At 50.7% G+C, this 26235-nt stretch overlaps 1 protein-coding gene across 7 annotated transcripts; it reads right to left on the bottom strand.

The window, feature by feature from the left end:
* Positions 1–8: 8 nt before the first annotated feature.
* On the bottom strand, positions 9–26011 carry taok3a (TAO kinase 3a). 7 transcript variants are annotated; one of them, XM_061816394.1, is made up of 23 exons: positions 25654–25876; positions 25254–25472; positions 24746–24821; positions 17031–17277; positions 15760–15979; positions 14875–14946; positions 13851–13952; positions 13701–13746; positions 13350–13446; positions 12212–12325; positions 11846–11937; positions 11678–11771; positions 11085–11166; positions 9887–10054; positions 8982–9146; positions 8801–8908; positions 5003–5239; positions 4409–4537; positions 3938–4141; positions 3161–3400; positions 2680–2892; positions 1694–1876; positions 9–864 (listed from the first exon to the last, which is right to left on the bottom strand). In XM_061816394.1, the coding sequence occupies exons 5-23, from the start codon at positions 15889–15891 to the stop codon at positions 697–699; spliced, it is 2646 nt and encodes an 881-aa protein (XP_061672378.1). In that variant the 5' UTR covers positions 15892–15979; positions 17031–17277; positions 24746–24821; positions 25254–25472; positions 25654–25876; the 3' UTR covers positions 9–696. The 7 variants fall into 7 exon arrangements, with proteins under 7 accessions (XP_061672378.1, XP_061672377.1, XP_061672376.1 ...); XM_061816393.1 differs by lacking the exons at positions 24746–24821; positions 25254–25472 and adding an exon at positions 25883–25977 and having other exon boundaries at positions 25654–25679; XM_061816392.1 differs by lacking the exon at positions 24746–24821.
* Positions 26012–26235: the final 224 nt, after the last annotated feature.

The raw sequence follows: 26235 nt of genomic DNA on the forward strand, positions 1-26235 counted from the left end.
AAGACAAGTTTGCTTTAAAAAAAGTACTTTTTAATCACATTAAAAGTAGACAGGAAGTTGGCAACAACCAAAAAATTGAACTTTGTGACAACTTCTAATTAAAAATAGTGACAAAAAGGCATTTTAACGTCCCCTTGACAAACGAAAAACTATCAAAAAGAAAATCACAGTTGGCAACAATTTCAATCAAAATGTTGAACGAAGATTTGAAGGAAAAGCCAAAAGTGTCTATATCATATTTTTGTTAACATTTCCGAAAAGACAAAACGTCTGCGTGCGATGTTGCGGCTCAGCGACGACGACGTGCGTGCGTGCGTGCGTGCGTGCGGGTTTTGTCCACAGCAGCGCTCTATTGAACAAATAGCATTAAAAACTCGTCAGCGCCGAGCGCTATTTTGTGATGGCGCCGCCGCCAAAGTGCACGCGGTCGTCATCGGCGGCAGAAAATGGCAGATGTGGATCGCAGAAGAAATGCCCGCCAAACGGGAGTTAAAATCCAATACGAAAATAGCAAAAACCTCTCTGGAAATCCTTCATCTTTCTGTACAGAGTCGCCGGCAACGAGCCCTTTCGTGCTTCCTCCTTCCTTCCGTCACGCCCGCCGATTAGCACGTTTCACAAGAAGAACCGTTCTTATGATTCACCATCGCGCCTCTCACGTCTCGGTCCCCAGAAGTAGAAAACAAATCGGCGACCTCATCTGTAGTCGTCGTCCTTGGCCAAGTCGAGCGCCGCCGCCGAGCTCCCGAAGCCCAGGCGAGCGCTCTCCGCGTCGAAGGCGTCCAGCTCGCGTTGGTGGCGCTCCAGCAGATGTTTGAGGCGTTCCGTGCCGTCCTTCTGCAGCGAGAGCAGCTCCTCTTCCATCTCAACAACAACAACAACAACGTCGTCGTCGTCATCGTAGCAAAAAAAAAAAAAAAAGGGGGGGGGGGAAGGAGGCAAAACATTTTGCGTGTCACGACAACACAAATGTCATGTGACCAAACACAGCTTGAGGCCAAACCGCACACACCAACGACAAAAGGGACTTCCGGTTTTCGGAGAAGCACAAGAAAATGGTTTCGCTTCAAGTGATGTCATTGTGCAGGACCCGCAAGGCGGCGCGCCTCCAGCAGAGGGCGACACGCGACAAGTGCCGTCGGACGCCATCCTTTGTGCGATGACGTCACTGCACGCGCGCACAAATATGATAAGGGGACATCGCGCAACGTCGGAATCCTCCGGGGTCGTCTTTCTCTCAGTGGTGAACTGGAGAAATCTCCTTTGACCCTTCCAGATCCAAAGCCCTTCACGCCTCCGCGTCGTCGGCCCAAACGTCAAACGGCGCCGGGCGGCGATACGTTTGTGTCGAAAACAAACGCGGCGTCAACGATTCACACGCCCAATTGAAGATTCACAGATGCGCAAGACGTTCCCAAACGCGGATATTGACGATCCAGTGGCGAAAATCAGACCGATCCCTCCCCTGACCCGTGAGCAGACCCGCCAAAAAGAGGAAAACCTTACGGGAAGTCGACGATCAAAGTCGAGTCGTTGCCGGACGACCGAAAAAACAAATGGAGCCCGCAGCGGGGCTTGCTTGGCGTATTTGCGGTCGGCTTTTATTGCTCAGCGCCTGCTTGCCCCGGTGCGTTGTTGACCTACTTGGCAAAGCGAGACGGCGTTTTGCGCTCGCTCGCGCGCGCGCACGCACCTTGCGCTGGAGGTGCGCGCGTCTGAGCGCCACTTTCTGCTGGAGCTTGCGCAGCTCGCGCTGGTGCTGCGCGTCCGTCTGCATCTTGATTTTGCTCTGGTAGGCGTTGAGCAGCTCCAGCTCCTGCCGCAGCTGCTCCAGCAGCGCCTGGCACGCGGACTCCTGCGACGAGTCCAGACGCAGCTACAAATAAAAAAAAAGCGTGCTCAACAAACAAACTTCTTGCGTCAAGTTTGTCATCATTTTTACAGGTCAAATATTTGGAAAGCTAGAAAAGTGGGGACTTTCTTTTTTTTTGTTTTTTTTAACAGGTAAAATTAGGTTCAACAAAATTGCTTTTCCGGGGAAAGTTATAAGGGGAACCATTATTCACTCTTATGAAAGGTTATTGTTTAAAAAAAAAAAAAAAAAAAAAAAAGGACGTAGAAACATTTTTTTGGGAAGGGAAAAAATGAGAACCGTAATTTAAAAGGGGAAAAGTCTTTTTTTTTTTTTTTTCTGTCATGAAAACCAAATCAAAAAAATCTAAAATAAGAACTGAGATTTTTAATTTTTTGACTTGAAAAATCTTGAATCTTGGATGAAAAAGTGACAAAAATGGGTAAAACGTTGCAGAAAAATCTTTTTGAAAAGTTTGGCAAAAAATTGTCAGACGAAAGTAGTTTGTACTTGGGCCAAAAACAAAATGTTGCAACTTTCAATGCATGGAAAATGTTAATGTGTGGAAATGAAATCGTAATCTAACCGCTCAAAAAGTTTTTTTTTTTTTTTTTTTTTTTTTTTTGGTCTGTGATTTCAAGGTGAAACTAAAAATGTTTGAAGACATTTTGACTTGAAATCTTTGGGGTGATTGTAATATGGTGAGGAATATACATATTTACGCGTGAAAAGTTTGACTCCACGTAGGAGATCAAAAGCGGCCGATGTGGAAAAGTAGAGATAGAAACAATAATATTTGCATTCCCTGAAGGCGGCCGCGCACTGACCGCCTGCTCGGCCATCATGCGGTTGATGCTCTGCTCGTAGCGCTCGGCCAGGACGGCCAACTTGCGCGTGTGCTCGTCCTTCAGGGCCTTGAGCGCCCCCTTGTGCTCGCCCTTGGGCGTGACCTCCAGCTGGTGGTGGCGCAGCGCCTTGTACTGCTTGCTCTGCACCTTGCACGTGTCCTGGAACTGCTTCTTGATCTGCAGCTCCAGCGCCTGCGCGACAGCCAAACACCTTTTTTTTTTTTACCATCCCGGCGACCTCATCGCCAGAAACGGGAGGCCGACCCGCGAGGAAGCGGATTCTGGGGTCCCTCGCGGGAATCGAGCAAGTATTCCGCCCGGCGCCCCGCGTCGTCGGCAGCGCAGCACAGACGACGCGGGGCGCAATTTCCTGAGGAGTCCAGAACGGCGCTCGGGGTGGCCGTCCCCCCGCCCCCGCAAAGGTTCTACTTTAGCGGGATCCCAAACGGCTCGCCCGTACCTTGATGTTCTTGGGCTGCTGGCGGAGCTGCAGCACGTGCTTGCGGCGCAGCTCCCTCTGGCGCCGGGCGTTGTACTCCATCTGGTTGTCCAGTTCCGTCTGGTGCTGCAGGCGGATCAGGTCCACGCGCAGCTTCTGGAGGCTGCGCAGCTGCCGGCCCTCCAGCTCCTGCGTGGACTCGTCGTGGCGGATCAGCGCGGCGTGCTCCGCCTCCTTGTGGCTCTTCTTCTTGTTCTGCTCCTGAAACGACGCAAAAACGCAAAGGAGCCCGCGCGTTCAAACCCGTCGCGGACCATCGGCGCCTTTCTTCATTTTAACCGCACGGGTCCAGACATTGACCTTTGCTTTTTGCGAGAGTAAAAAAAAAAAAAAAAAATATATGGCAAAACATTCAAAAGCTCTTCTGAGAATTTGAGGAAATTGGGGGAAAAAATTAAGATTTGACCTTCCGATTAAAACATCATCATGAGAAATTTTATTTACAGCATAAAATCCCATTTTTAAGAGAGAAAAATGACACAAAATGGTCATTTCACACATAAGCATATTATGATCCAAATTTCCATTGAAAATGTTTTTAAAAAAAAAAAAAAAATCAGAAGAGTGAAAAGGTACTACAAAAAATATTTGATCCCGAGAGCAAAAACTAAAAGCGCTATCTGAACCCTAACGGCTGAAATGTCAGCTTTGGAAAGCAACAGCTGAACATTTTTCCCCGAGTAGGACGAGTCCCACGTCCTGCTAGGAAACGCAAATCCAACGTATTTTCCTCGGCACCTCTCGCGCGTGCTCCTGCTCCAGGCGCTGCCTGGCCACCAGGGCGGCGCGCTTGAAGGCCCGCGCGCGGCGCTCCAGTCGCAGGCGCTGGCGGGCCAGCAGCTCCGCCTCCTCCTCGGCCTGCGAGTGCTGCATGTTCTCCTTGTGCTTGGACAGGCGCTCCTGCTTCTCCTTCTTGGGGGTGCTGCGGTCCTCGCTCATCTCCTGCCGGCGACACCACTTCACTCTCAGCCCCCACAACAAACGAAAGAAAGAAAGAAAGAACGCGCTTCTTCCTGGCTTCCGGCGCCAGAGTTGGGTCGCCGGCATTTTAACAACAATTCAAAGGCCCGTCTCGCAACCGACGTCGAAAAACTTTGAAGTCGCTCTCGACGGAGACCATAAAGGCATTGAAATTGAAATATGGGGGGCTCATATTTTCACCCGTTCGGGGCCTCCGAGTGGTTTGAAGACTCGCTAGCGCCCCCTCACCTCCTTGATCTTCTCCTTGCAGAGCTTGTACTGCTTCTTCTGCGTGTCCAGGAATGTGCTGAGCTCCTTTTTCTGCTGCGTCAACATCTGCTGCTGGAACTTCTTCTCGTCCGCCAGCGTCGCCTTCGCCTGCGCGCACACGCGTCAGCTAGCGCGTTAGCACGTAAAGCGGACAAGCGGCGGGCACAGGAACGGCCGAGCGCGGGCAGATTTGAAGCCTTGCCGCTCGACTCGACTCGACTCGAAGGGCCTTCTCCTCCTTTTCTCAGTAAAATTGTCAAAACGTGGAAACGGGTGAAGCGGCATAAGGCGCGAGGTTCTTCCCAGACCCGTCTGATTATTTTTCGTCAACGTGAACATTTGAATGTGCAACATTGGTTGTTCCTTGCCTGTGCGTGCTGTCTTTTCCCAACGATACCTCTCAGTGCAAGTGTCCCCCCCACGGTACTTTTTCCGAACTCTACATATCTTTGAGCGCATCTCCAGCCCCATTTTTACCTCCTTGCCTGCCTTTTGCGTGTATTTTCCCCGAGCGTAGACCCCCCCCCCCCCCCCCCGGTGGTCCCCGCACTCGGCAGGCGTTTTCCCGCGTACCTCCTTGTCGGCGTGCGCGGCGTGCCTCTTGGCCAGCTTCTCCAGCTCGATGAAGGCGTTGTTGGCCTGCGTCTCGACCTCCTTGTGCAGTTTGAGGCGATGCTCGTCCATCTCGGCCTTGAGTTTGTTCTCCAGGGCGATGAGCTGCTTCTGGTGTTGCCTCCGCATGCGCTTGTAGCCCGACATCTGCTCGCGCAGCTCGCTATCCTGCTCGTGCTCGTGGATCTGCTTGGTCACCTGGAGATTGGGGGGGGCAGAACCGCCAACATTACTGCCGAAACTCCATTCGAGCTTTTTGTCAACATCCAAAGACTTGATTTGAACCCTAACCCTAAAATAAAAAAAAAAAAAAACGAACCCTCGTTGGACGGCGAAAGCGAAAGACGTTCAAACATCCCAAAGGACAAAAGAAGGAAACAAACGACATCGCTGAGTTGTGGGATACGACGATGTTCTGCACCCCCCCCCCAAAAAATTCTTTCGAATGTCACTTCAAGTGCTTGCTAAAATTGTCTTTTTCCTTCACGGTTGTGCAGCTTTTCGGGCGACGGAATGCAGATTTGCACACAAGTGACATTAACACCGCCCCCCCCCCCCCCCCATCTTTCCCACTCCGGCTTCAAACTGTTCAGTTCGTCACATGAGCTCAAACTCCCGCCCAACCGGTTTTGCAATTTTCGATTTTTCTCCGATCCTCCCAAAAGTCACATTTGCAAGGCAAAACGAGTGCACCTCCACCCTCCAGCCTTTTCCAGACCAACACAAATCACTCCAACTTGAAAAGCTGCTTCAGGACACGAAAATGTCGCTCCGACGGCAGCGCTGGCAATTTTGCCAGTCGCCAAATATTTGCCATTCCCCCCCCCAACATTTCTCAAGCGCCTCCGACCATTTCCACTTGGGATGCTTCTGCTCATTCAGGACATCGCGGGAACGAAGCGGTTCTGGTTGCCCCAAACCTTCAAAGTCAAGTTCTCAAATTCATTTGGGCCGTACTTCCCGACAGATTGAAAGCATTCCAAATTTCCAATCATCTGGGAACAATTTTTCCCATTTTTGGGGAATGCAGATATTTCTCCAGCAATTCAAAGCGTTCCGTCCTCAACAATCCCGAAGGCAAAACCCCCCAAAAGGGACCCCCACCCACCCCCCATTCAATTGGCAAGACGACGCGCTGACCTGAAGACGCGACGGCCGCTCCGCGACCTGGCGCCGCTCGCCGCGCAGCTTCTGGTAAGTCCCGGCCGAACGTCTCGGGCCCAACATGGCGGGGAGCCCGGCCCGGCCGAGCGCGGCGCCGTCGTCGTCGTCGTCTGGCCCACACGCGCGCCCGTCTCGAGGGTCCGACGAAGCCGAGCCCGACCGCGCACGCACCCCCCCCCCCCCCGCGCCGGGGGAGCACAGAGCCCCCCTTTGAGTGGCGCCAACGCTAAGCGTCGGGCGGCAGGTGGGTCGCATGAATACCTCATTGACGGGGCCTTGGTGGCTCGTCGCCAGCCCGGTTTACGCTCCGCCGGCCAGTTGGCTTGTCAACCTTTTTAGGTTTCATGCAAATGCCATCAGATTTTTCCAGTTAGCAGGAAAGACGTGCGGGACGCCAACTCTTCGTTATCTTTGTCCTCGACGCACGTGGAACATTTTGCATTTCACGGCTCGCCGATCAAGAAACAACACGAGTACGCATTTTCATTCAACTGAAAGAAAAATGGAAAGTTTTGGGCTGGCTTCTCGTGCAAACCGCCCAACAAAAACGAACACGAGCGGCGAGGAGAGAACAGAGATCGGCTGGCCGGCGACCGGCCCAGAGATCGCTCGTGAGGATGAGCGCAACGGAAGAAATGAAAATGCAGAGAACAGTTGGGAGTAAAACTTTACAAGTGGGAACTTGTCAAACATCCTACCGACCGCACACGCGTTTCCTCAAAAGGTCGCAGCAAGACCAACGCGACAAAATGGAACGTTCCGCTTTCGGAACCCAACAATGTTCTGTCTTCTTGGTTCTGCCATTGGGTGACCGACATCACAGACTTGTTGAGATTGTTGAATCCGGATTCATTTTGAAATGTTCAACCTAAGATTTAAACAGAGAACCAAAATGAACCCCACCCGCAAAAAAAAAAAAAAATCATCTTTTTCGCTCAATGCCCCAAAATTTGAGACGTCTGCTTGTTTGCAGACATATTTGGAACGTCACAGTTTGAATTTATGATTTATAAATTATTATTTTTTTTTTTAATTCAAACTCAGGGGGCACAAATGTTTTCAGACGCCCTTAAATTTGTATCTTTTTTTATTTCAGCCATCTCCTATATGATATTTGCAGATTTATGAAAGCCACAAGTATTCAGAGTCCTTTAAGGTTAGGGCTAAATAAATAAATTGAATAAATTCAACGTCAGATTGTTCGGCCATATTTTGCTGTTTTTGTGCAAAGTCAGTTCAAAATTGAAGCCACGATTTTTTTGGTCTCGCACGTTTCATGGTAAAACATTTCAAATTGAGATGACACAAATACGCTGAGAGAAAAGGAAAAAGAAATGAAGGAGGCAACCAGCTCGTCGTGGAAAACGTTGGGGGGGGGGGCAATAAATAAAGGGGAAAAAGGGGAAATATCCAGCCCTTATTTATCATTTCTAAGACTTTAGGCAAATATTTTTGGTGGAAATACGAACAGAATGTTGTTTTTTTTTAAATAATCCCCCCATCATTCCGGAGCATCTCAACCAACTCAAACGGGTTTAGTACCCCCCCCCCCCCCCCATGAATTTAGCTACAGCTCGAACTCTAATAACCTCAGCCCTCAGCCCCCCCCCCCCCCCCCATCAACAGGGGCGCCACAACAAACGGTGACATTCACTCACGCCTGATAGCCCCCCCCCTCGACTAAAAGCCACAGCAAAAAGTCCCCACGTAGTCATTTGGGAGTCGATTGTGAGCGCGACGGCGACAAAAGACTTTTATGACGGGAGCCCGAGTCCGTTTCCGGCCGACGCCAACGGTCCCGCTCGGCTGTCCGATCCAGACTCACGAACCCCGACGGGCGCTTTTATGTTGTGGACCTGCAAATGCTTCCTGCGTGTGCCCAATGAAAAATGACGGGCATTTTTTTTTTTTTTTTTTTCCTTCAGACGTTATTTGCACGCGTTGCCGCCTGGCCACACGGAAGTAACGTTCGCACCCAAACATGCCGCATCTGTTCGGTCTAGATTTGTTCTTTGTCCAGCTGCCGGAGGAAGGAAGCGGGAAAAGGACGACGATGACGATGACGATGATGATGTCATCCGGCGCCACTCGAGCGGTCTCATCCGAACCAACGTCTTGTGTGTGTGTGTGTGTGTGTCCTTGCCAACACGTGCGCACAAAGCAGGAAGAGGTTGAAAAAGCCCACGTGAAAAAAAACACGACCTACTACGACGTGCTGGGGCCTGTTGCTATGGCAACAGACGGGCGAGAGACACTCACAAAGAGGAAAGACGGAAAGAGAGAGAGAGAGACAAGACGTGAAAGGGAAACGCGGCCCGTTTCGGCGGCAAAACCTGTCGTCGCTTTGAGGAAAATGAAAAGAGGGAGTGGGATCAAATTTGGGGAACCAAAAAGCGACGAGAGACGGCAAACGGTAGCCGGCACGCCTTGGACGCCGTGCTCTCTCTCTCTCTCTCTCTCTCTCTCTCTTTTCGGCATTTGGAGAAAACGTCAGCGAGCCGAGGCAGAAAGGCCCAAAAGCAAAACGGCCGGATCACGTCGGGCCCCGTTTCGGCGGTTTTCAGCTTCTGGACGAAGCGACGGGGACAAACTCACCAAGGACGCCGACTTGATGGTGGCAAAGCAGGTCTGGTTCTTGTAGTCCCGGGCCCGGCCGCTCTCGTGCTGGACGACGGCGTCGTCGTCCCAGTTGTACCGCTGCTCCTGACACACGAACGCGCTTCCGTTTCAAAGAGATCAAACTTCCGCCAAGTCACGCCAGCCCGTTCGGCGCTACCGTGCGGGCGCGCGCGGACGAGTCCGGGGCGGCGCCGTAGTCCCGGGCCTGGTCGTCCGGAACCTCCTGCAGGCTGTTGACGCTGCTGCCCGTGCTGAGCGAAGCGCTGGGCGCGGAGCGGTCGCTGCCCAGGCTGTTCATCTTGCAGCCGGTCGCCTCGCCGTCCTGCCGACGGGTCCACATGGGCAAAAGTCACGTCCGCGCGACAATCCAACGAGTAAACCGGGCCCCGTCGTGCCGGTCCGGCTGCGAGACGGCCATTTTGGTTTGGGCCGGCCTTTTGCGGTGCATTGGCCGGCGTCCAATTTCGTCAAACGGGCCCCGACAGAAGGCGGGGGGGGGGGGGTCATTGGTCCTTTTCCAATCACTTCACTTCACTTCACTTGCACGTTACGCACGCGGCGGGACCCCAGCCGCGCCCTCTCAGAAATGTTTTACCGGTTGGGTTGGGTTGGGTTGGGTTGGGTTGGGTTGGCTTCGACAGTGCAAACATTTGAAATTGAAAATCAGAGTTGGGGCCGTTTTTAAACAAACGGGATATTTACTACGTCGTAAAAGGTCATTTTCCCTTCCCGTGAGGATTTGCTCAAGTTGGGTCCTCACGCAAAGTTTGCGTTGAACGGTTGAAGTTTCCGGAGCACGTCTCGGAGACGGCGTAGCGTACGCGCGAGATGCTTTGTGATTTGAATTTTGTGGCTAATTGGCGGGTTAGGCTGCCGTAGTGCGGCCCGGCTACTTTTCATCGGGCCGCCCGTGCAGACGACCTTTCGCGCCGCATTTGAGCTTTTGTCAGTTTGAGAACAGAGTTCAAAGCGGGAGCGGGAGTGACATATTATTGAAGGAAGCCCGCTTTGCGTCGCTAAAACCGGTTTGGAGCGCCTCGGCGGCTGCGGCTTCGGTCCCACCTCCTCGTCCTCCTGGCTCTCCCCCATTGGTCCGTTGTGCTTCTCCTGGTAGAGGAGCTTCTTCATCTTGCGGTACTGCAGGTTGTCCAGTTCGCGGACGGCGTCCTTGGTCCTCTGGATCAGGTCCAGGAGGATCCCGGGCGACCGCTCCCGGCGCACAAAGTCGTGCTGGGGAACCAAAACAAAACACCGAGCGGGGTTTGTTTTTGTTTTTTTCTTCCATAAACAGATAGAGAGCAACCTGAAACCGGTTGACAAAAACTGCTTTGTCACATGATGGCGATCAACTAAACGGTGAGTCGATGAATCGGGAGCAGGTTGGAATCCCGAATCACTCGAGATTTTCGTCTATGGAAAAGCTCATTTCTCTCTCTCTCTCTCTCTCTCTTTATTTCAAATATTTGGATGATTTTCAGACCTTGTCTTTCATTTAAAGGGGAAATCCACTGGTTTGCATGAACAAACGTATCCAAATAGGTCACGTAATACGTACCCTATGTCATGTCATGTCATGTTAAATCCTCTCTCATTTAAGAGTGTTCTGAGAAGATTTTTTTTAATTGACAATTACGAATTTTCAGGGCAGGGGCGCTGCCATTTTCGCGAGTCACGTGAGCTACGTGGGCCGTTCCAAACGCCGGATTACATGTGCGCGGGACGCCATTATGCCCAGCGTCGATTTCTCGGATTTATCCTCATCTGATGAAGAAATACAAATATCGGTCGATCTCCCGATCAGACAGAGGAATACTTCCAAACAGATTTGAATCCGTGGCTGTCAATAATGTCGAATATTCGAATGGTTCTTGGGGCGGAATGACGCGGCGTCTGACTACGTGCGGGAATTCAAACTAAAGTTTCTGCCGTGACGCGGCGTCTGACGAGCGAGCCGAGGCCGAAGTTCGCCGTCCGGGGGGGCCGTTAGCTCGCTGGCCAGAAACTTTGGTTGGAATTCCCAGGCAGGATATCCTCTCTCGGAGCTGCCGTGCGGTGTACCGGACTCCATATTTCTCCGGATTTTGTTTATAGTGCCTCAGTTAGAGAGGAGAACAATGCACCTGTTTGCGGTGCAAAGGAAGTACATGAAGTCCCGAACGTCAGGAAAAGACTGGAAGGCTTTCTACCCGAGCACCGAGCAGTCTAGGTCGACCCGTTCCAAATTCATTGGTCTCCGCACGCGAGCCGCGCCGCCACTCACTCGTAGCAGCTCCGCCGACGAGGGCCGGTCCTGAGGAATTTTCAGGAGGCAGTAGTCCACGAAGCTCCGGAAAGCGTCGGACCTGCGCAAACGTGCGTCCTTACAAACAAAAACTCGCGCCGTCTGGTCCGACTAACATCTGTGCAGCGACGACGACGGCAAATCAGTTTTTGGAAACGCCGGAGACGGACGACCGAGGTGCCGAATTAAATGACGGACAAAACCACATCACGGCGTTTGCTAAAACCGCCCAAACTATTCTTTCCGTCGACGAAAATACATGGAACGAGAGCTAAATCCATAAGATGGGGGAAAAAACTGAAAGAAGTGGAAAAGATAGCGCGGGGAAAACAACACAATGGCTACAAACAGGGCCCAGGTTGTCGAAATGAGAGCAGATCGATGAGACTGATAAGATTGACGGTTAAAGCCAGAGGTGGGACGATGGCTCAAATGACAACAAAACGTTGTTGTTTTTTTGTTCTGCAACTGGCCAAGAAAAGGAAAACGCATCTGACGTCACGCGCGACTCGCCATCATTCCGTGCCGTCGACGTTGCAGCGCCGTCGCGTCGCGTTTGGTCGGCGCCTTACCAGTCGCCCGCCTGCAGGGAGGGCGAGTCGTTCTGCGCGATGTGGTACAAGGCGCTCATGGCGTTCATGTTGAACAGCGGCGGCTTGCGTTCGGCTGCGGGGACGAGACAAGAGTCACGTTTTCGCACCCGCGCCGCCGGGGCGGACGCCCGGTTCGGCGCCACCGACCCAACTCGATGCAGGTGATGCCCAGCGACCACACGTCCGCTTTGCCTTCGTACTGGCCCTCGTCCATGGCCAGGATCACTTCGGGGGCCATCCTGAGAGAGTACACACAAAAGCGGCAAAAGTACTCGCACTCGCTACTCCGTTTGTCCGTTTGCCCGCGGGACGACGCGCATTACAATTGCGTCGGGAAATGGAATTTTTAAAAAAAAAAAAAAAAAAAAAAAGATTATTTTTATTCAAAAAAACCCCCCTTTTTTTTTTTTTAAATTGTCTTCAAACATTTCAATAGCATAAAACGCCATTTTTAGGGCTGCACCCCCCCCCCCCCCCAAAAAAAAGCCACATTTGCCCGCCTCAAAGTCTCACCAGTAGGGGGTCCCCACGAAGGAGTTGGCGGGCGAGGCCATGGAGGCGGAGCCAAAGTCGGCCAGTTTGACGTGGCCCCCCTCCGTCAGCAGGATGTTGCCCGCCTTCACGTCTCTGAAAAGCACCAGCGGCAAAAGTTGCGACACGCTCAGGGAAAGAAAAAAAAAAAAAAATTCCCTTTGTGTCATCAATGCACGTCGGAATCGTTCAAATGATATTTTTCTTTGCCATTCACACCCGAAATTTCCACTTGCCTGCTTTTTAATTGGACACCAATTATTCACATTTTTGTTTGACTCAAAACAGAAAACAACTTTGGGGTTTCCTTTTTTGTTTCCAGACAGACTGAACATTTTTTGAAATTGACGTGGAAAAAAATGACAACAACAACAACAATTATTTTGCTTGAACTGCCAATCGCAGGCCACGCGGAGACTGACAAACAGTCGCACCTGGGGAGAAATTTGAGAGTGTCCGATTAATGTTGCATCTTTTGGGGATGTGGGAGGAAACTCGAATGCCCACGCGGAAAAAAAAAACAAAAGTCGGGGACAACATGCGGGTCCGGGTTCAAACGCTGGACCTCACAACTGCAAGTCCGCTCTTTGACCTTCCTTTTTATTTCCGATAAAAAATGAAAACATTCCCAAAATTCAAAAGGTAATGCTTTTCAATAAAGTGTTTATTTTCCAGTTTTATGTATACAAAACAAGTTTTCTTGATGAAATCTTTTTTTTTTTTTTGTGTGTGTGTAAAACATTTTCTACATTGTGGAAAAAGTGATTGAAAGCAATTTCAAAAATGTTGCTATTTTGAAGAGTTTCAGATGAACAAAAAATATCCTTTTGGCTTTTTTACCGTCCAATCAGCTTTTCATTTTCATTTTTTTTTCCCCCTAATATTGAGGTCAATTTTGGGCTGTCGCACGGCACACCCTCGGTCAGTGTCGACTCGTGATGGATTTCTTCTCAAAACGGGAAAACTGAAAACATTTTTTGGGGTCTTTCGGCAAAAATAGAGATGCAGTTTTGAAGTTCGTCTTTTTGCACACGCGTTTAACCCCGTCCAAAGGTGCGCAAAACGGCTTCCTTTTATCGCCTTTGCGGCAGGTCAAAGGTCGTCTGGCGGCGGCGCTCACCTGTGAATCATGTCGTGGCAATGCAGGTAGGCCAAACCCAGCAAGGCGCCGTGCGAGATGGCCGCGATTTCCACCTCTTGCAGCGGCTTCTTGTGGACTTGCCGGAACGACACGAGTCAAAAAGCGACATCAACGCCGCGTTAACGCAGAAAAGTGCAGAATTACATTCAAACAAATTCGACTTCAGGAAAAACTAACCCATGCGGTCACGTTACAGACAAAATATCGTCAAACTGGCAGGAATTGAAACGACGGCATAACGGGGAGGGGGGGGGGGGGGTTTCCTCGACGTCAATGAAATGGAGATCCTTCCCTAAAGGAGCGACGAGGCGCTCCAAAAAGCAAACTCACCCTCGAGCAAATCGGAGGCCGAGCCCAGGCAGTACTCCATCACCAACTTTTGGGAGGCACAAGACATCAGATGAGAGGAGACGAGACGAGACCACAACGGCGACTCACTTCCTGCAAGGGGGGGGGGGGGGGGGAGCCCGATCCACCCACCCAGGCCGTGTTGTCCTTCAGGTAGCAGCCTTTGTACTCGATGGTGTTGGGGTGCCGCAGCTGCCCCAAAAACTTCACCTCCTTGATGATGTCCTGCCACTTCTGCCCAACAACAACAACAACGACGACGGCGATGAGTGCACGTCTGACACCAGGGGGCGCTCTTAAAGGTCAGAGTGCCTTCCGTTTGTCATATAAGCGGAAGTACAGACGAGCACTGCGTGGTTACCACCCGCCCCGCGTAGCCATCGAAATACCCACGTAGGGACGCTACAAAATTGTGTGAGTCGCGAGATTTGTGGTTCGGAAGGCCCGCCGGGCATCCGTAGAGGACCCGACCGGATTTCTTCCCCGGTCGATTGACACTGGTGGAGTTTTCCCTTTTCACTGGGAAAGCTGCCCCCACACCACCCCCCCCCCCCGCCCCCAACAAAAACAAACAAAAAAAAAAAACCCTCTCACCGCTGCCTGAACCCTTCGCGCGACCCATTTGGGCTCGGGTTCCGACGCCACGTTCCGCATCCTAGTTACCTAGTTCCGACTGCGCCGTGTCTGGCCTTCTCGACTTGTCCGGATCAGAATGGATATCTTTGTCCTCTGGCCTCCACTTTCTCGGTGAGTCTCCGAATTCATCCCGCGCGCAACCGGCAATGGACGGGTTTCCGATGACGCCATCTTGTGTGTCACAGAGGTCACTGATTGGTGAAGCGTGAAGTTTTGTTTTTTTTTTTTTTTTTTTCGATGGTTCGTTTATCCGATTGGTCCAAGGGTGGTGGTGACACACGAGATGGCGTCATTGGACATCTATCCATTTGCAGCTTCAAAGTTTGCCTGCGATTGGACGCCATCGCTCACCGGAATTGCTTCTGAATCTATTTTTTTAGGAGACCTGCAAACGGCCCAAATGAGCCTCCAACCAAAACGCTTGACTTCCTGTGGCTTTTCGGCGGGCGTGACGTCGGCGTTGTACCCTTTGCGCGCTCGCGCGAACGTAGCTCAGTGTTGACTTGTGCGTGCGTCTTACTTCAGTGGTCTGCTTGCCGTTGTACGACATCTTCTTGATGGCCACCACCTCGTTGGAATACGAGTTGCGAGCCTGGGTGACAAATTACGACAACAAAAAATGCATCAAAGTTATCGGCGCGACGTAAAAAGATTTGCAATTAGATAGTTAGCCTAATAGCGCAATTGCCACAGAGTCATTTTTAACTTTATTAAAAAAAAAAAAAGATTGCAACGAAATTGATGGAATAGGTTGGTGGAAAAAAAAAAAAAAAAAAAAGTCATTTGGGTCCATGTGAAAGCAAAGGTTGAAAGGGGGAAATTGGGGTGTTTTTTTTTTTTGCAAAAGACTGAAGAAAAAAAGAAAAAGGACTTTGGCAAATGTGCTGCTAAGGCCATCAATTTGTCAGGATTCCATCGAAGCCGCAAAATGGCCGCTTCAAACCGAGTCGAGTTTCAGGGGCGCCTCCTGGAAACTTTTTGCCGCTTTTGTGCTGATGGCCAAAACTGGCTCGTTTTTATTTGACACTTGAAGCTTGCACGGCCAATGGTCAAAGCTTCCGGCAACATGTCATTTATCCGTGCGGTACGAAATATTTGATACTTCGAATGGAGATTTTCGTCGATCAGGGCGTCGAGGTATTTTGCCGTGCCGTCGAGAAGCTCCATCGAGGCAGTGGAATTTATTTCAACCGTTGAAGGGCAATTTGCAATTGATGAGCGCGAACTGCAAGGAAGCAAAATCAGCCTCAAAAGAGGACGCGGAGGAGTAAAATTCTGCATCACCAGCATTAGGAAAGAGAAGGGTCCTAAAATGGAACCCTGTTGGATGCCAGTCTGTGCGCAAGCCAGGAGAAAGCCCCGAAACCGTTTTGGCCCAGACCCTCCCTCAAAAGGATCTACTTACAAAGTAGACCGCCCCGAAGCTGCCATGTCCGATCTCGTGCAGGTCGCAGAAGACGTCCTCCGGGTCGTCCTTGAAGAAGAGCTCGGCCAGCTCGGGGTCTTTGAGCGCCCCTTTCCGCGCCGACGACGGCATCGTGGTCTGGGCGGCGGTCTAGGTGGCGCGACCGCTGCGACCACCGGCCAACGTGTCGCGGCGTTGGCCGGCCGCACCGAGAAGGACTCTGGGGAGGAACAACAATATGGTACGCTTGACATGAACACATCCTGAAAAATCGAGCATAAAAAGTCACCATGGCACCAAAGCCCCGTCTGACAAAAGTAGCGCTTTGGCCCCATCATGTGACATCTCCAATTACGTTCACGTGAGCGACAAATGGCTCTTCTGTCAACTCATCGGCGCGGCACTTTGATTAGTCGTTCCCAACGGAGGAGAAAGAATTTGGGAGACTGCGAGTCGCTCCGGTCGTTGCTTCACGGGTTACACAAATGCCACATAGATGCAAAAGAGCGCCAGCGTTCAGCTCGCTCGCGGACTGAAAGGACGTACTACTGCGTGCTTGTTTGAAAAATACAAGTGGATGAACAAGACCTATTGAATATTTTACGATGATGTGACTACATGCTACATCAGAAGCGCATAGACCTCAAATACGACGCCGGTGTGAATGCAGCTCATCCCGACTCGGCATTGGCCCGACGCTGAGGCGCGCGTCGACCTCAACCGGCCGCATCCGGTCGACGCGCTCGCCGATCGCACACCGGACAGAAAATCAGCAAGCGAGAGAGGACGACAAGCGTGACGACAGAGCAGAAGTACGCCAGCGAAGTCGTGCGTGCGTCGCATTGTGCAGCCGAGCTAACTGGAGCCGCCGGTGCCCCGCGGACGCCCATCGTCGACATGCGGATCGGAGCGCCGGCTTAACGTTTGCGGGGGGAGGGATTACAGATGACCGTCCTGCGATCCGAGCTCCAAAAGCGCTCGTCGACGCAGACCAAAGGAAGCTTCCCGCCCTGGAAACGGCAAACGTATTCATGGAAGATTTGCGACGCCCCCCATTTGAGCGCCACTGACGGAGAGGAAATTTGTTTCAACGTTATCATCTCTGTCTGATGTCGTATGCTTATGTTCACGTGTAAAGTCAAAAGAAAATGGCGACCAACGTATGACTGTTCGAAAAGGCCGTCGAAAAGCCAGGCGGGCACGGTGGGGGCGGCGGGATTCCGACCTCGGTCCTCACCGCTCTAAGCCCACCTTTGCAATGTCTGGCTTACCTGCGCGAATGTAGCGTTTGCGGGCTGCTTTGGTCCCAGCGCCCTTTTTGTCCTCACTTGAAATCCAAAACGGCTTCGTCGCCGATGCTCCCCGCTGTCGCCATCTTTCTTCTTCTTCCTGCGACCAGAACAAGTCCAGAAAGGTCCGGAAAGTCTCACCTCGTGCTCTTTTGGGCTTCAGATCATCTCAGACGGGAAGAACGAAGCCTTGCAAAGCCAAACGATGGCCTCCCTCAAACTTTGCCAACTGGAAGTCACCGGAGTTACTCGTTAGTCGTGAGCGCAAAGACGTCAGCTGGTTCGTCGGTCGGGTCTTTTGTCCAACCACTGCCAGCTAATCGGTGAACTCGAGAATCGGTCAGGGCATTTTTTTTATTGAGTCAATCACTCAATCGGTCGGTCCGTCCCCAAGTTCAAGTAGTTAGCTAGCGAGTTGCAGGATTTCGTTGGTCAGTCTGGCAGACATTCTGACGCCAGGGCCGGCCGGTTATCATTTGGGGTCGTCCCCGACCCCCCACAATTTGGTTTCAATCTGGTCGTTAGCTCTGCGTTAGTGAGCTCGTTTGTTTTGATCATTAGTTCCTCGGTCAGTCTGTCATTCCATTCGACTGTCTGGCCATTAGCCAACCAGTGCCTCCGTGAGTTAGTCCCTTTGATTTGTCGCTAGCTAACTTGCCCGTAGCAGCTAATTCATTTGAATAGCAAATACGGCAAAATGATGACCAGGCGTTACCGGCGTGCTAATTAGCGCTAACCCCTTAAGCAGACTGGACTAGTGAAATTGAACATTGGGGATTATCTTTTGGACCAGCTGCTGACGGCGCGTTAAGAAAAATGAGGTCAAGCAGTCAAGAGCAGACGCGGCTCCGCTTTCAGGAAAAAAAAAAAGGAAAATCTGCTCACGAGATCCCAACAGCGGCGGCGCATCCTTAAATTGCCGGAGTACCGGTTCAGGATATCGGGCTTCGGGTATCAACGCCCATCTTGTACGACGCCTCTACTCGTACTTCCTGCGGCACCGTCACGACTATTCCGAGATTATATTACCGCTACGGAAGCACATGCACATTATTATTAATGATTGATGTACGGAGACTTTTTGGAAAAACAATACAAGTACAAACCTAACAAAATATAAAAACAGATCATTCCTAATATTCTGAGCATATGTGGTGGTGCGCATTGTACATTGGGAGAAGTGTTTTCCTGATTTTTTTCAGGTCAACTTTGGGGGTGCGCGTTATACTCGAGAAATGACAGTACACGTTATACATTTGCCAAAAGACATACGTTAGCTTAAAGCTGACACGGAAGGTTAAAGGCCATAAACGGGCTGACAAAATGAGCACATATTGGGGAGGATACAGTATCCCCGTGCCCATATTTGGTTGCCAGCCAATCGCAGGGCGCATGGAGGGAGACAGACAACCAATCGCACTCGCAATCACGCTTTGAGGGCCAATCAATGAATGTTGCGTGTTTTTGGGATGCGGGAGGAAAGCGGAGTAAAAAAAACAAAAAAAAAGCACGCAAGCAGGGCGAGAATCTCCAACCTCCACGCAGGGAGGGGGCGGGATTTGACCCCTGGTCCTCAGAACTGCGAGGACAATCCTCTTGCGGCTGCGCCACCGTGCCGCCGGTAGCATGACTGGCAAATAATAAAACATAAACAAATGACTCAAAAAAGGGTTGACATAAAATAATTAATCCTTCAGTTAAAACTGAATATAACTAACAATATGAATGGTGTTCATTTCATTTTGTCTCACGAGAATAGATCAAATTTTTGACAAACAGAACCGCGTGGAATGCAAAGTTAGCAAACGTCCTTTCGCTGTCGTTGCTGTGACGACAACGAATAAATGAAACGCCAGTACTGCGCGGTACTTTAAAGAAAATACCGTCAAGAAAAACCACGAACGACGTCGCTTTTGGACTGACTGCAAACTCGACGAGCTCATTTGTTGAACTCATTTGCATAAAAACAAACTTTTCCCATCACTGACAAAATTGGACTTTGCTCAACATTTTGCACATGAGCGGAACAGAGATGAATCGTTTTAGGTTTAAAAAAAACGGAACAAAAATAAATCCCACTCAGTGACCCCCCCACCGCCACATCTTAAACCCCCAAATGAAAGATGGCCCGCGTCCGTCTGCAATAAATGTCCGGCGTGAAACATCGGTTCCGCCGTCGCAAATCTGGTTCTGGGGGCGGCGGTTTTTTTTGTTTTGGTTTACTTTTGGTTTTTTTGGAGTCCCGGCGCTACTTTGAAGGAGGTAAACCTTGAAGTTGACTGAACTGAGTTTGGTTTTTTTTTGTTTTTTTTTTTTTTTTTTTTACCCCCAGCTGTGGTGTACATGCAGCACTTTGCCAAACTTGAACACGGCCGCAGCGTCACGATGGCGTTCAATTATTCATGGAACCCTCGCAGACTATTTTGAGCGCGGAAGGAGACGAGCGAGCGCACGGTCTCAAGTTTGGGTCGAAGGGGGGAAAAAAAAAAAAAGAAATGATGAAGTTAAACAGAGGAAAGAGAAATAAAGACAAAATGATGGACGGAAGAAAGAGAGGCCGAGAAATACTTTTTTTCCCCGCCAAACATCAGTCGGCGGGGGTGGAACTGACGTCGCATTCTTGCGTCGCGTTTCTTAACGTTGTCTTGCAATTGAGGCGTTTGCGCATTTTGCCGCCGAGGGGTCAAACTGGGGTCAGGGTACGGGCACGAAAACAAAAGGGGGCTCGGAAAAACACGCCTTCCTCACGCCAAAGCGCTGCTTTTAAATTAGACGGAAAAAGAAGCACAAAAACAGCACAATCAAAATGTCGGCGAGTCGCGACCCTGGAAGGCAGCGTTAAGCGTCAAAACAGGCCAAGGGTCGCGCGGCGCTCTCGGCCTCAGACGGACGGCGCAAAACGCACGTCGGGCCGAGGATCTTCCACGCGCCGGCTGGTGAGTCACACTGGGCCAATCGGCTTTTCGCCACCGGGCCATGACAGCGCACGCGTGGGGGTGGGGTGGGGGGAGTCAAGTGTGCAAATACCTTCTAAGCTTTTACACGTGTACAACCTCCCCCTCCCCCCCCCCAAAAAAAAAAACAAAACACGTCACATGTAATCATCACTGCCGAAAGTCCTTTCATCAACAAGCGAGTGTGTGTCGTCGCTGCGTGAAGCGCGACACTAAAGCCCGAAAGGATTTTCCAATCAAGAGTAGCACAAAGATTAAGCGAGCCCCGAGCGAACAGTGCCGAGCCAGCGAGTCCGACTTACTCCCGCTCGCTAATGCGGCGGAATGAGGGCGGATACCAAAAATATCGCCGCGCGCTCGGCCCTCCCTCGCTATATCGCCATGGAGATTTTTTTTGTTTTTGGGGGGTGGGGACAACCGTACAGAACTGTACTGTGACTCAAGAACACACTAAACATTTTTCAATTTTCCGTTACCCAGTGTGTTTCAAAATGGGCGGGGGGGGGGGGGGGGCATCAACTATTATGAAAACTTTTCAACATTAAGTTACAACCATCTGCCCCACAACGGCGCTCAAAAATGTCATTTGGGAACCACCAGTTTAACCTCACACGACCGTGCCAGAGGGCTATCGCAGCTAACTTTGGGGCGAGAGGCACCGTGGTACGCCCTGAATTGGTCGCCACTCAATGGCAGGGCACATAAATTAAAAAAAAAAACCCCAAAAAAAGACCACATTCACCTACGGGCAATTTAGAGTCTTCAATTGATCTAGCACACATGCTTTTGAGATGAGGGAGGAAACCGTAGCCCGGGAGAAAAACCTGACCTCTGAGGCGGACGCACGCACCGCCGTTGTTGTTAGCTAACACCACACTATTGTAATCCCTCACAGGTGGTTTGGATAGAAGACGGTTTTAAAAAGCCGCTAGCTGACGGACTTCCTCACAAAACCTGCCAGCGGCCTCAACCGACGCCGTCACCGAACACGGCGTTAGCACGTCTTCATGCGTCGACATTGAAAAGATGACGTGAACAAGCTGGCGGGTTCCGCGCGAGGCTCGGTCAGATGCAGATCAGTTCAATAATCCCGCCAGCTCCGCTCGGGTCGTTCCGAATTTCAGAATTTCCGCACGACGACGTGCCGGAAACATTTTCTTTCCCTCGATGAGCACTTTTGCCGCACGACCAGAAGATCGCTGGTGACAAAATGCCGAGTCATCCGCGACAGCTGCGAGGCGGCAAATTTGGGGGCAGTAAATGTCATGTAGCCCCAGTTAGCGTTTAGCTTCCGCTCGGCACGCTAAGCAGGGGGAGGAAAAGAGGAAACGCGCACGTAGGCCACCCAGTCATCCTGGTTGGGTTTCGTTTGGTCGTCTTATGCTATCAATTATGTAAACGGCCCGTGAGGGGTTTTTTTTTTTTTTAATTCCTCTGGCCCGTTGAATCCGGCTTTTCATCCCTCGTAAAGTCGTCATTAGCTTCACGAATTAATTCAGGAGCTCAGAACTTCTTTTTTGAGAGGGGGAGGAAAGGATATGTCATAAAAACAAAAAAAAAAAGAAAGAGGGAAAAAAAAAAACCCCTCCATCTTGTTTGATAATGTCGGCTTTTAAACCCGCTCAACGCCCCCGCCCAGCTGTCTTCTTCTACTCGCCGACTCCCTCAGTCGACACATTTGTCTTAAAATCCGAAATAGAAACTTTCCAGTGGCAAATATCACCATTAGAAAAATGTCATTCATGACTGTACGGGCAAAGAGCTCAGCGTTACTAATAAAAAAATGGAGCGATGCTAAGCTACACGCTAACTCGGGCAAGAAAATTGACGTCAGAAATATCGATATGATAATGCTAACCCTGCCTCATCAAATTATTTTGCAAGGCCTGGCCTCTTCTAAGTCTTGTTTGAAACCTTGACCTGCTCTTTGAGCCCAAACCATAATCGGACTTTGAAAGTCCAAGCCCAAGCCGGGCCGGAGAAGCCAAGTTGACCAGAAAAACTTTTATTTACTGTTCAGAGGCTGAAATTGGGAGCGTGTCAACAATTTTAAGCGCTTTAAATGATTATTCAATGATCAAAATAGCTGTTGAGGACATCTGATGACTCCTCGTCAATTTATCGGTGAACTCTTGCAACTTGTTCAGGAAGGACAAACCATCAGAAGAAAAAAAAAATTGAGATATATATATATATATATATATATCTCAAAACTGGATTTGATGTGGTCCACAAAAAAAGCAAACGGTGAGCACGCAATTCATATTTGCTGCTCAAAATGACTGAAGAATGTTGCGATATTATTTGCAAGGCTTGATTGCTGTAAAATGTCAACGGCTTTCAGTGACTTTGAATCTGAATAAAAACGGCAACAGCTGCTGCGTCCGTCAGACGTCGGCCACAAGAAGCGACTCGCGTGCGTGAGGGCCCCCCCCCCCCCCCGTGAGGAAGGAGCAGCTTGGGGGTGGGGGGTCACTGTGGTGGAAGGCTAGCTGAGCTTGCGCCGCTAGCCGCAAACGTCAGAATGAGCCACGACGGCTCACGGTGGCGCTCCAGGACGCTCCTAAAAATAGGCCACGACCCCCCCCCCCCCCCCCCCACGGCGAACATGGCCGTCACGGTCGGCCATCTTAAGTGTGGCCGACGTGCTCCGCTTGACTTTGAAATAAATAAATAATGAAAGAAGGAACTTTTGCTAAAAATAGCCGCATCCCACCAGGCGGTGACGACGTCACGATGCTGAGAGACCGACATGGGGGGGGAGGGGGGGGCGCCATTTCATTATTGTTGGCCCACTCCAGCGTCCAGCATTCTTACAGAATTCATGAGTGCGCTAAACAATTTTGAATGCTCATCGTGTGGGGCAGCTGGCAAAGCGTTGGCCTCACAGTTCTGAAGTCCCGGGTTCAATCCCAGCCCTCCCTCTGTGGAGTTTGCAAGTTCTCCCCCCCGCGTGCCTGCGTGGCTTTTGTCCGGGTGGGCACTCGGGTTTCCACCCGCATCCCAAAAATATGCAACAGTCATTGGAGCCTCTAAATGTCCCCGTCGGTGTGATTTTGAGTGTGCCCTGCGATTGGCTGGCGACCAGTTCGGGGCGTTACCCACCCCACGCCCGTCGACGGCTGGGATCGGCTCCGGCACTCGCCGCGACCCTCGTGAGGATAAGCGGTTGAGAAAATGGATGGCTCTCGTTCCATCTGCGCCCGTCGAATAATGAAGCAGCCAATCATATGGCAGCATCCAACCACTTCCTGTTTCATCTCGCACTTCCTGTCCACGCGTGAACAAGACCCGCGACCCTCAGAACCGCGAAGCCGACGCTCTAACCAGCTGCCCTTGACTTCAGATACTCCTGAAATCATGATCATGAGCAGATAAGTGGAATATACTTTTGTAGACTTTAGGGCTGCACCAATAATCGGATATTCTGAAACGATTTTTTAATACAGTAGCCCAGAAAGTTTGATCAAATGAAAATGAGTTTTGGAACCCTGCTGCTATTAATGACGTCATCGCTGTCGCAAAATTACAATGCACAGGATCAATTGGCGGACCTGGAAGTCCGGAGGAAATACGGACCAAAATCAAGCAGTCAATCATAATGATGTGATAACGATTTAAGATGATCTTATTTTACGCAATAAATCCAAACTGTGAACCCCACTGGGCTCATTGGACTGTGCATATTTCATTGTCGAGCGAGCGTGATGGCGGGGGTGTCCAAAGTCCGGCTCGCGACAGGATTTTATTGGCCCGACATACATCCCAATAACAAAGCGCTGTCTTTCTTTTTTTATGTTGCTGTTCTAATATCCTGAAAAGTTGTCATTTTGGAGCTGAGGGGATCCTGCAGTGTTCGGAAAGTGCCCCCCGCCCCCAGATTCACCTAGGAGCCTATTTTTGTTGCCAAATTATTTTGACCACCCATTTTCCCTTTGTAGTGTTTCTATGTTGGTGAGGGGAACCTAGCCCCAAAACACTTGTTGGATTTTTAAACTCACTTCTTCAAAACTGGGGGACTTGACTTTTCTCCTGTCGATTACAGTCCAGTACGTGAGGTCCAAATCGGGCCCCCGGGCCTCGAGTTGGACACTCCTGGGCTATGGAGTCTTTTTATCGGTCCAAAATGTGCAAGGCGCCAGTCAGTCGTCGCAAGTCGCCCGCCGACCCACGAGCCAGTCACACATTAATGGCCGCACAGGACGCCATAGCGACGGTCGACTTGGCCTACTTCCTGGTGCGCGATGAGGACGAGACTACGACGCGGGCTCGGAGGGATCCGCCCAACGAACCTTCCGTCTCATACAACTCGCAGATACGACCGTCACGTGACCTCCATTTCATCACACGTACTTTCCTCTCCAGTAGCTCGATGCTAACGTATACTGCAAAACGCCACAGATGGGCTAACTCATAGCAAGCAAACCATTAACGCAACTTTATTGATACAGATCTTTACAAAACAAAGGCAGCTGTGGAAAAAAAAAAAAAAAAAGTGTGATACAGCTTCAGGATTCAATGTTAAATATCAAACATATTTAGTCTCATCATCTTGATGTATCACATTCAATGGAAGTTGACGTTTTTGAACATTGCTATTAAAAAAAGCCTTCACAAAGAAAAAACTGGAAGATGGATGCCGAGTTTCTTTCATGTTGAAGGCCTAAATCAAAAAGGAGCCTGGTGGCAAAAGCATTCTTTGAAACCAATAACCTACTTTACAAAACATAAAATAACTCCAACCTAGTCTAGAAGCAGCCCTGAAACCCGAATCTTGGCCTCCAAAAGCGAACGCCCGTTTTCAAGCATCCAAACGCAACTTTGGAAGCACAAAGCACAAAAAGTCACACAGACAAACCCCCCCCCCCAAAAAAGCGCGCGCGCGCGCACACAAGGGCGCGCTCCCGGGGAACGATGACATCATTCTTCGAGGGTTTTTTTTTTTTTTTTTTTTTACTACGATCGGGTTTACTTTGAACGTCAAGCGTGCAGCGCTCGCGGCGCCTCAGTGGAGGACGTCCATCATGTATCAAATTACCAACAGCAAGGACAATATTATTGATATCAATCAATTCATTACAATACAAAAATAAGTGCACAAAAAAAAAAAAAAAAAACCTCGAAAAATAAGCAGGGATTCGGGTCGGGGCAGCCACGGCGCTGATCGTAAAAGCCTCGCAACGGACACTCCGGGTACTTTTCACGTGGGGTGACCCGAACCGAGCCGAGCCGATCCGACCTCGTCACTCACCGCCGAGCGACGCGTCCCGGTCCTTCATCCCCGGAACGGACGGGGCCGGGAGCAGGTGCCCCCAGCTCAGCTCAGCTCAGCTCAGCTCAGCTCAGCGAGCGAGCGAGATCGCGCTCATCACGACTCGACGCAGCTGCGACGGCGGCGTCGGCGGCCCCCTCCGAGTCCGGTGACGTCGATTTAAAGACTCCCAAGTCGCTCCGCGTCCACTTTGGCCGCCTGCTGGAGCGTTAGCATTAGCTGCCGGCTAACCCCCCCCCCGAGGAAGTGTCACTCGCTTTGGTTTGGGCTTTTCGCGTTCGTTTTTTTCGGAAGGGGGGCTCGCACGCACGCACGCACGTTATGGCGCCCCAAATAAATAAATTAAAAAAAAAAAACCCAAAAACGGGTGGCAGCTCACCTTTCGGGCCAGTCAGTCGAGTCGTCCTCGCACCACATTTGAAAAAAGGCAAAGGCGCCCATAAAAGGAAAAGAGCTTTCAGTTCCACTTTTGAGAGGCAAAATGTCTCAGCGGGCGCTCGGACTTCCTCGTCGAACGAAGCCTCCTGACGCCCGCGCGCCCGACGACGCCGACTTGGATTTTCATAACTCAAACGGGCGACGACTGTAATGGAGGAATTCCTTCTTACCTGCTCTTCGAGGCGCGAACTCCGCTCTTTGGAAACCGTTCAAGACTTGCGATCGTTGAGCGTGCGTGCGCGCGTGTCATTTGACAAGTGGGCAGATGGACGGATGACACACGAGTCCCCGCGAATGCAATGCCGCCATCTGTCGGTTACGTCTGGAACCCGCGCGCGCAGTCAAGGCGGTCGTGTTTTGTTGGTCGTTTGATGACAGCATCTTCAGTTGGCTTTTCAAGTGGGCAAATGCACGAGAACGGACCTGATTCAATCCACTTCAAGTGAAAAAACGGTCATCAAGCCTTCAACTCATTGACGCCAACAAACTTTTGCTTTTAGCAAAGTTCTTGAAATGTTTTTTG

Source organism: Syngnathoides biaculeatus, chromosome 4 (assembly GCF_019802595.1).
Source record: "Syngnathoides biaculeatus isolate LvHL_M chromosome 4, ASM1980259v1, whole genome shotgun sequence".
NCBI classification, from domain to species: domain Eukaryota; kingdom Metazoa; phylum Chordata; class Actinopteri; order Syngnathiformes; family Syngnathidae; genus Syngnathoides; species Syngnathoides biaculeatus.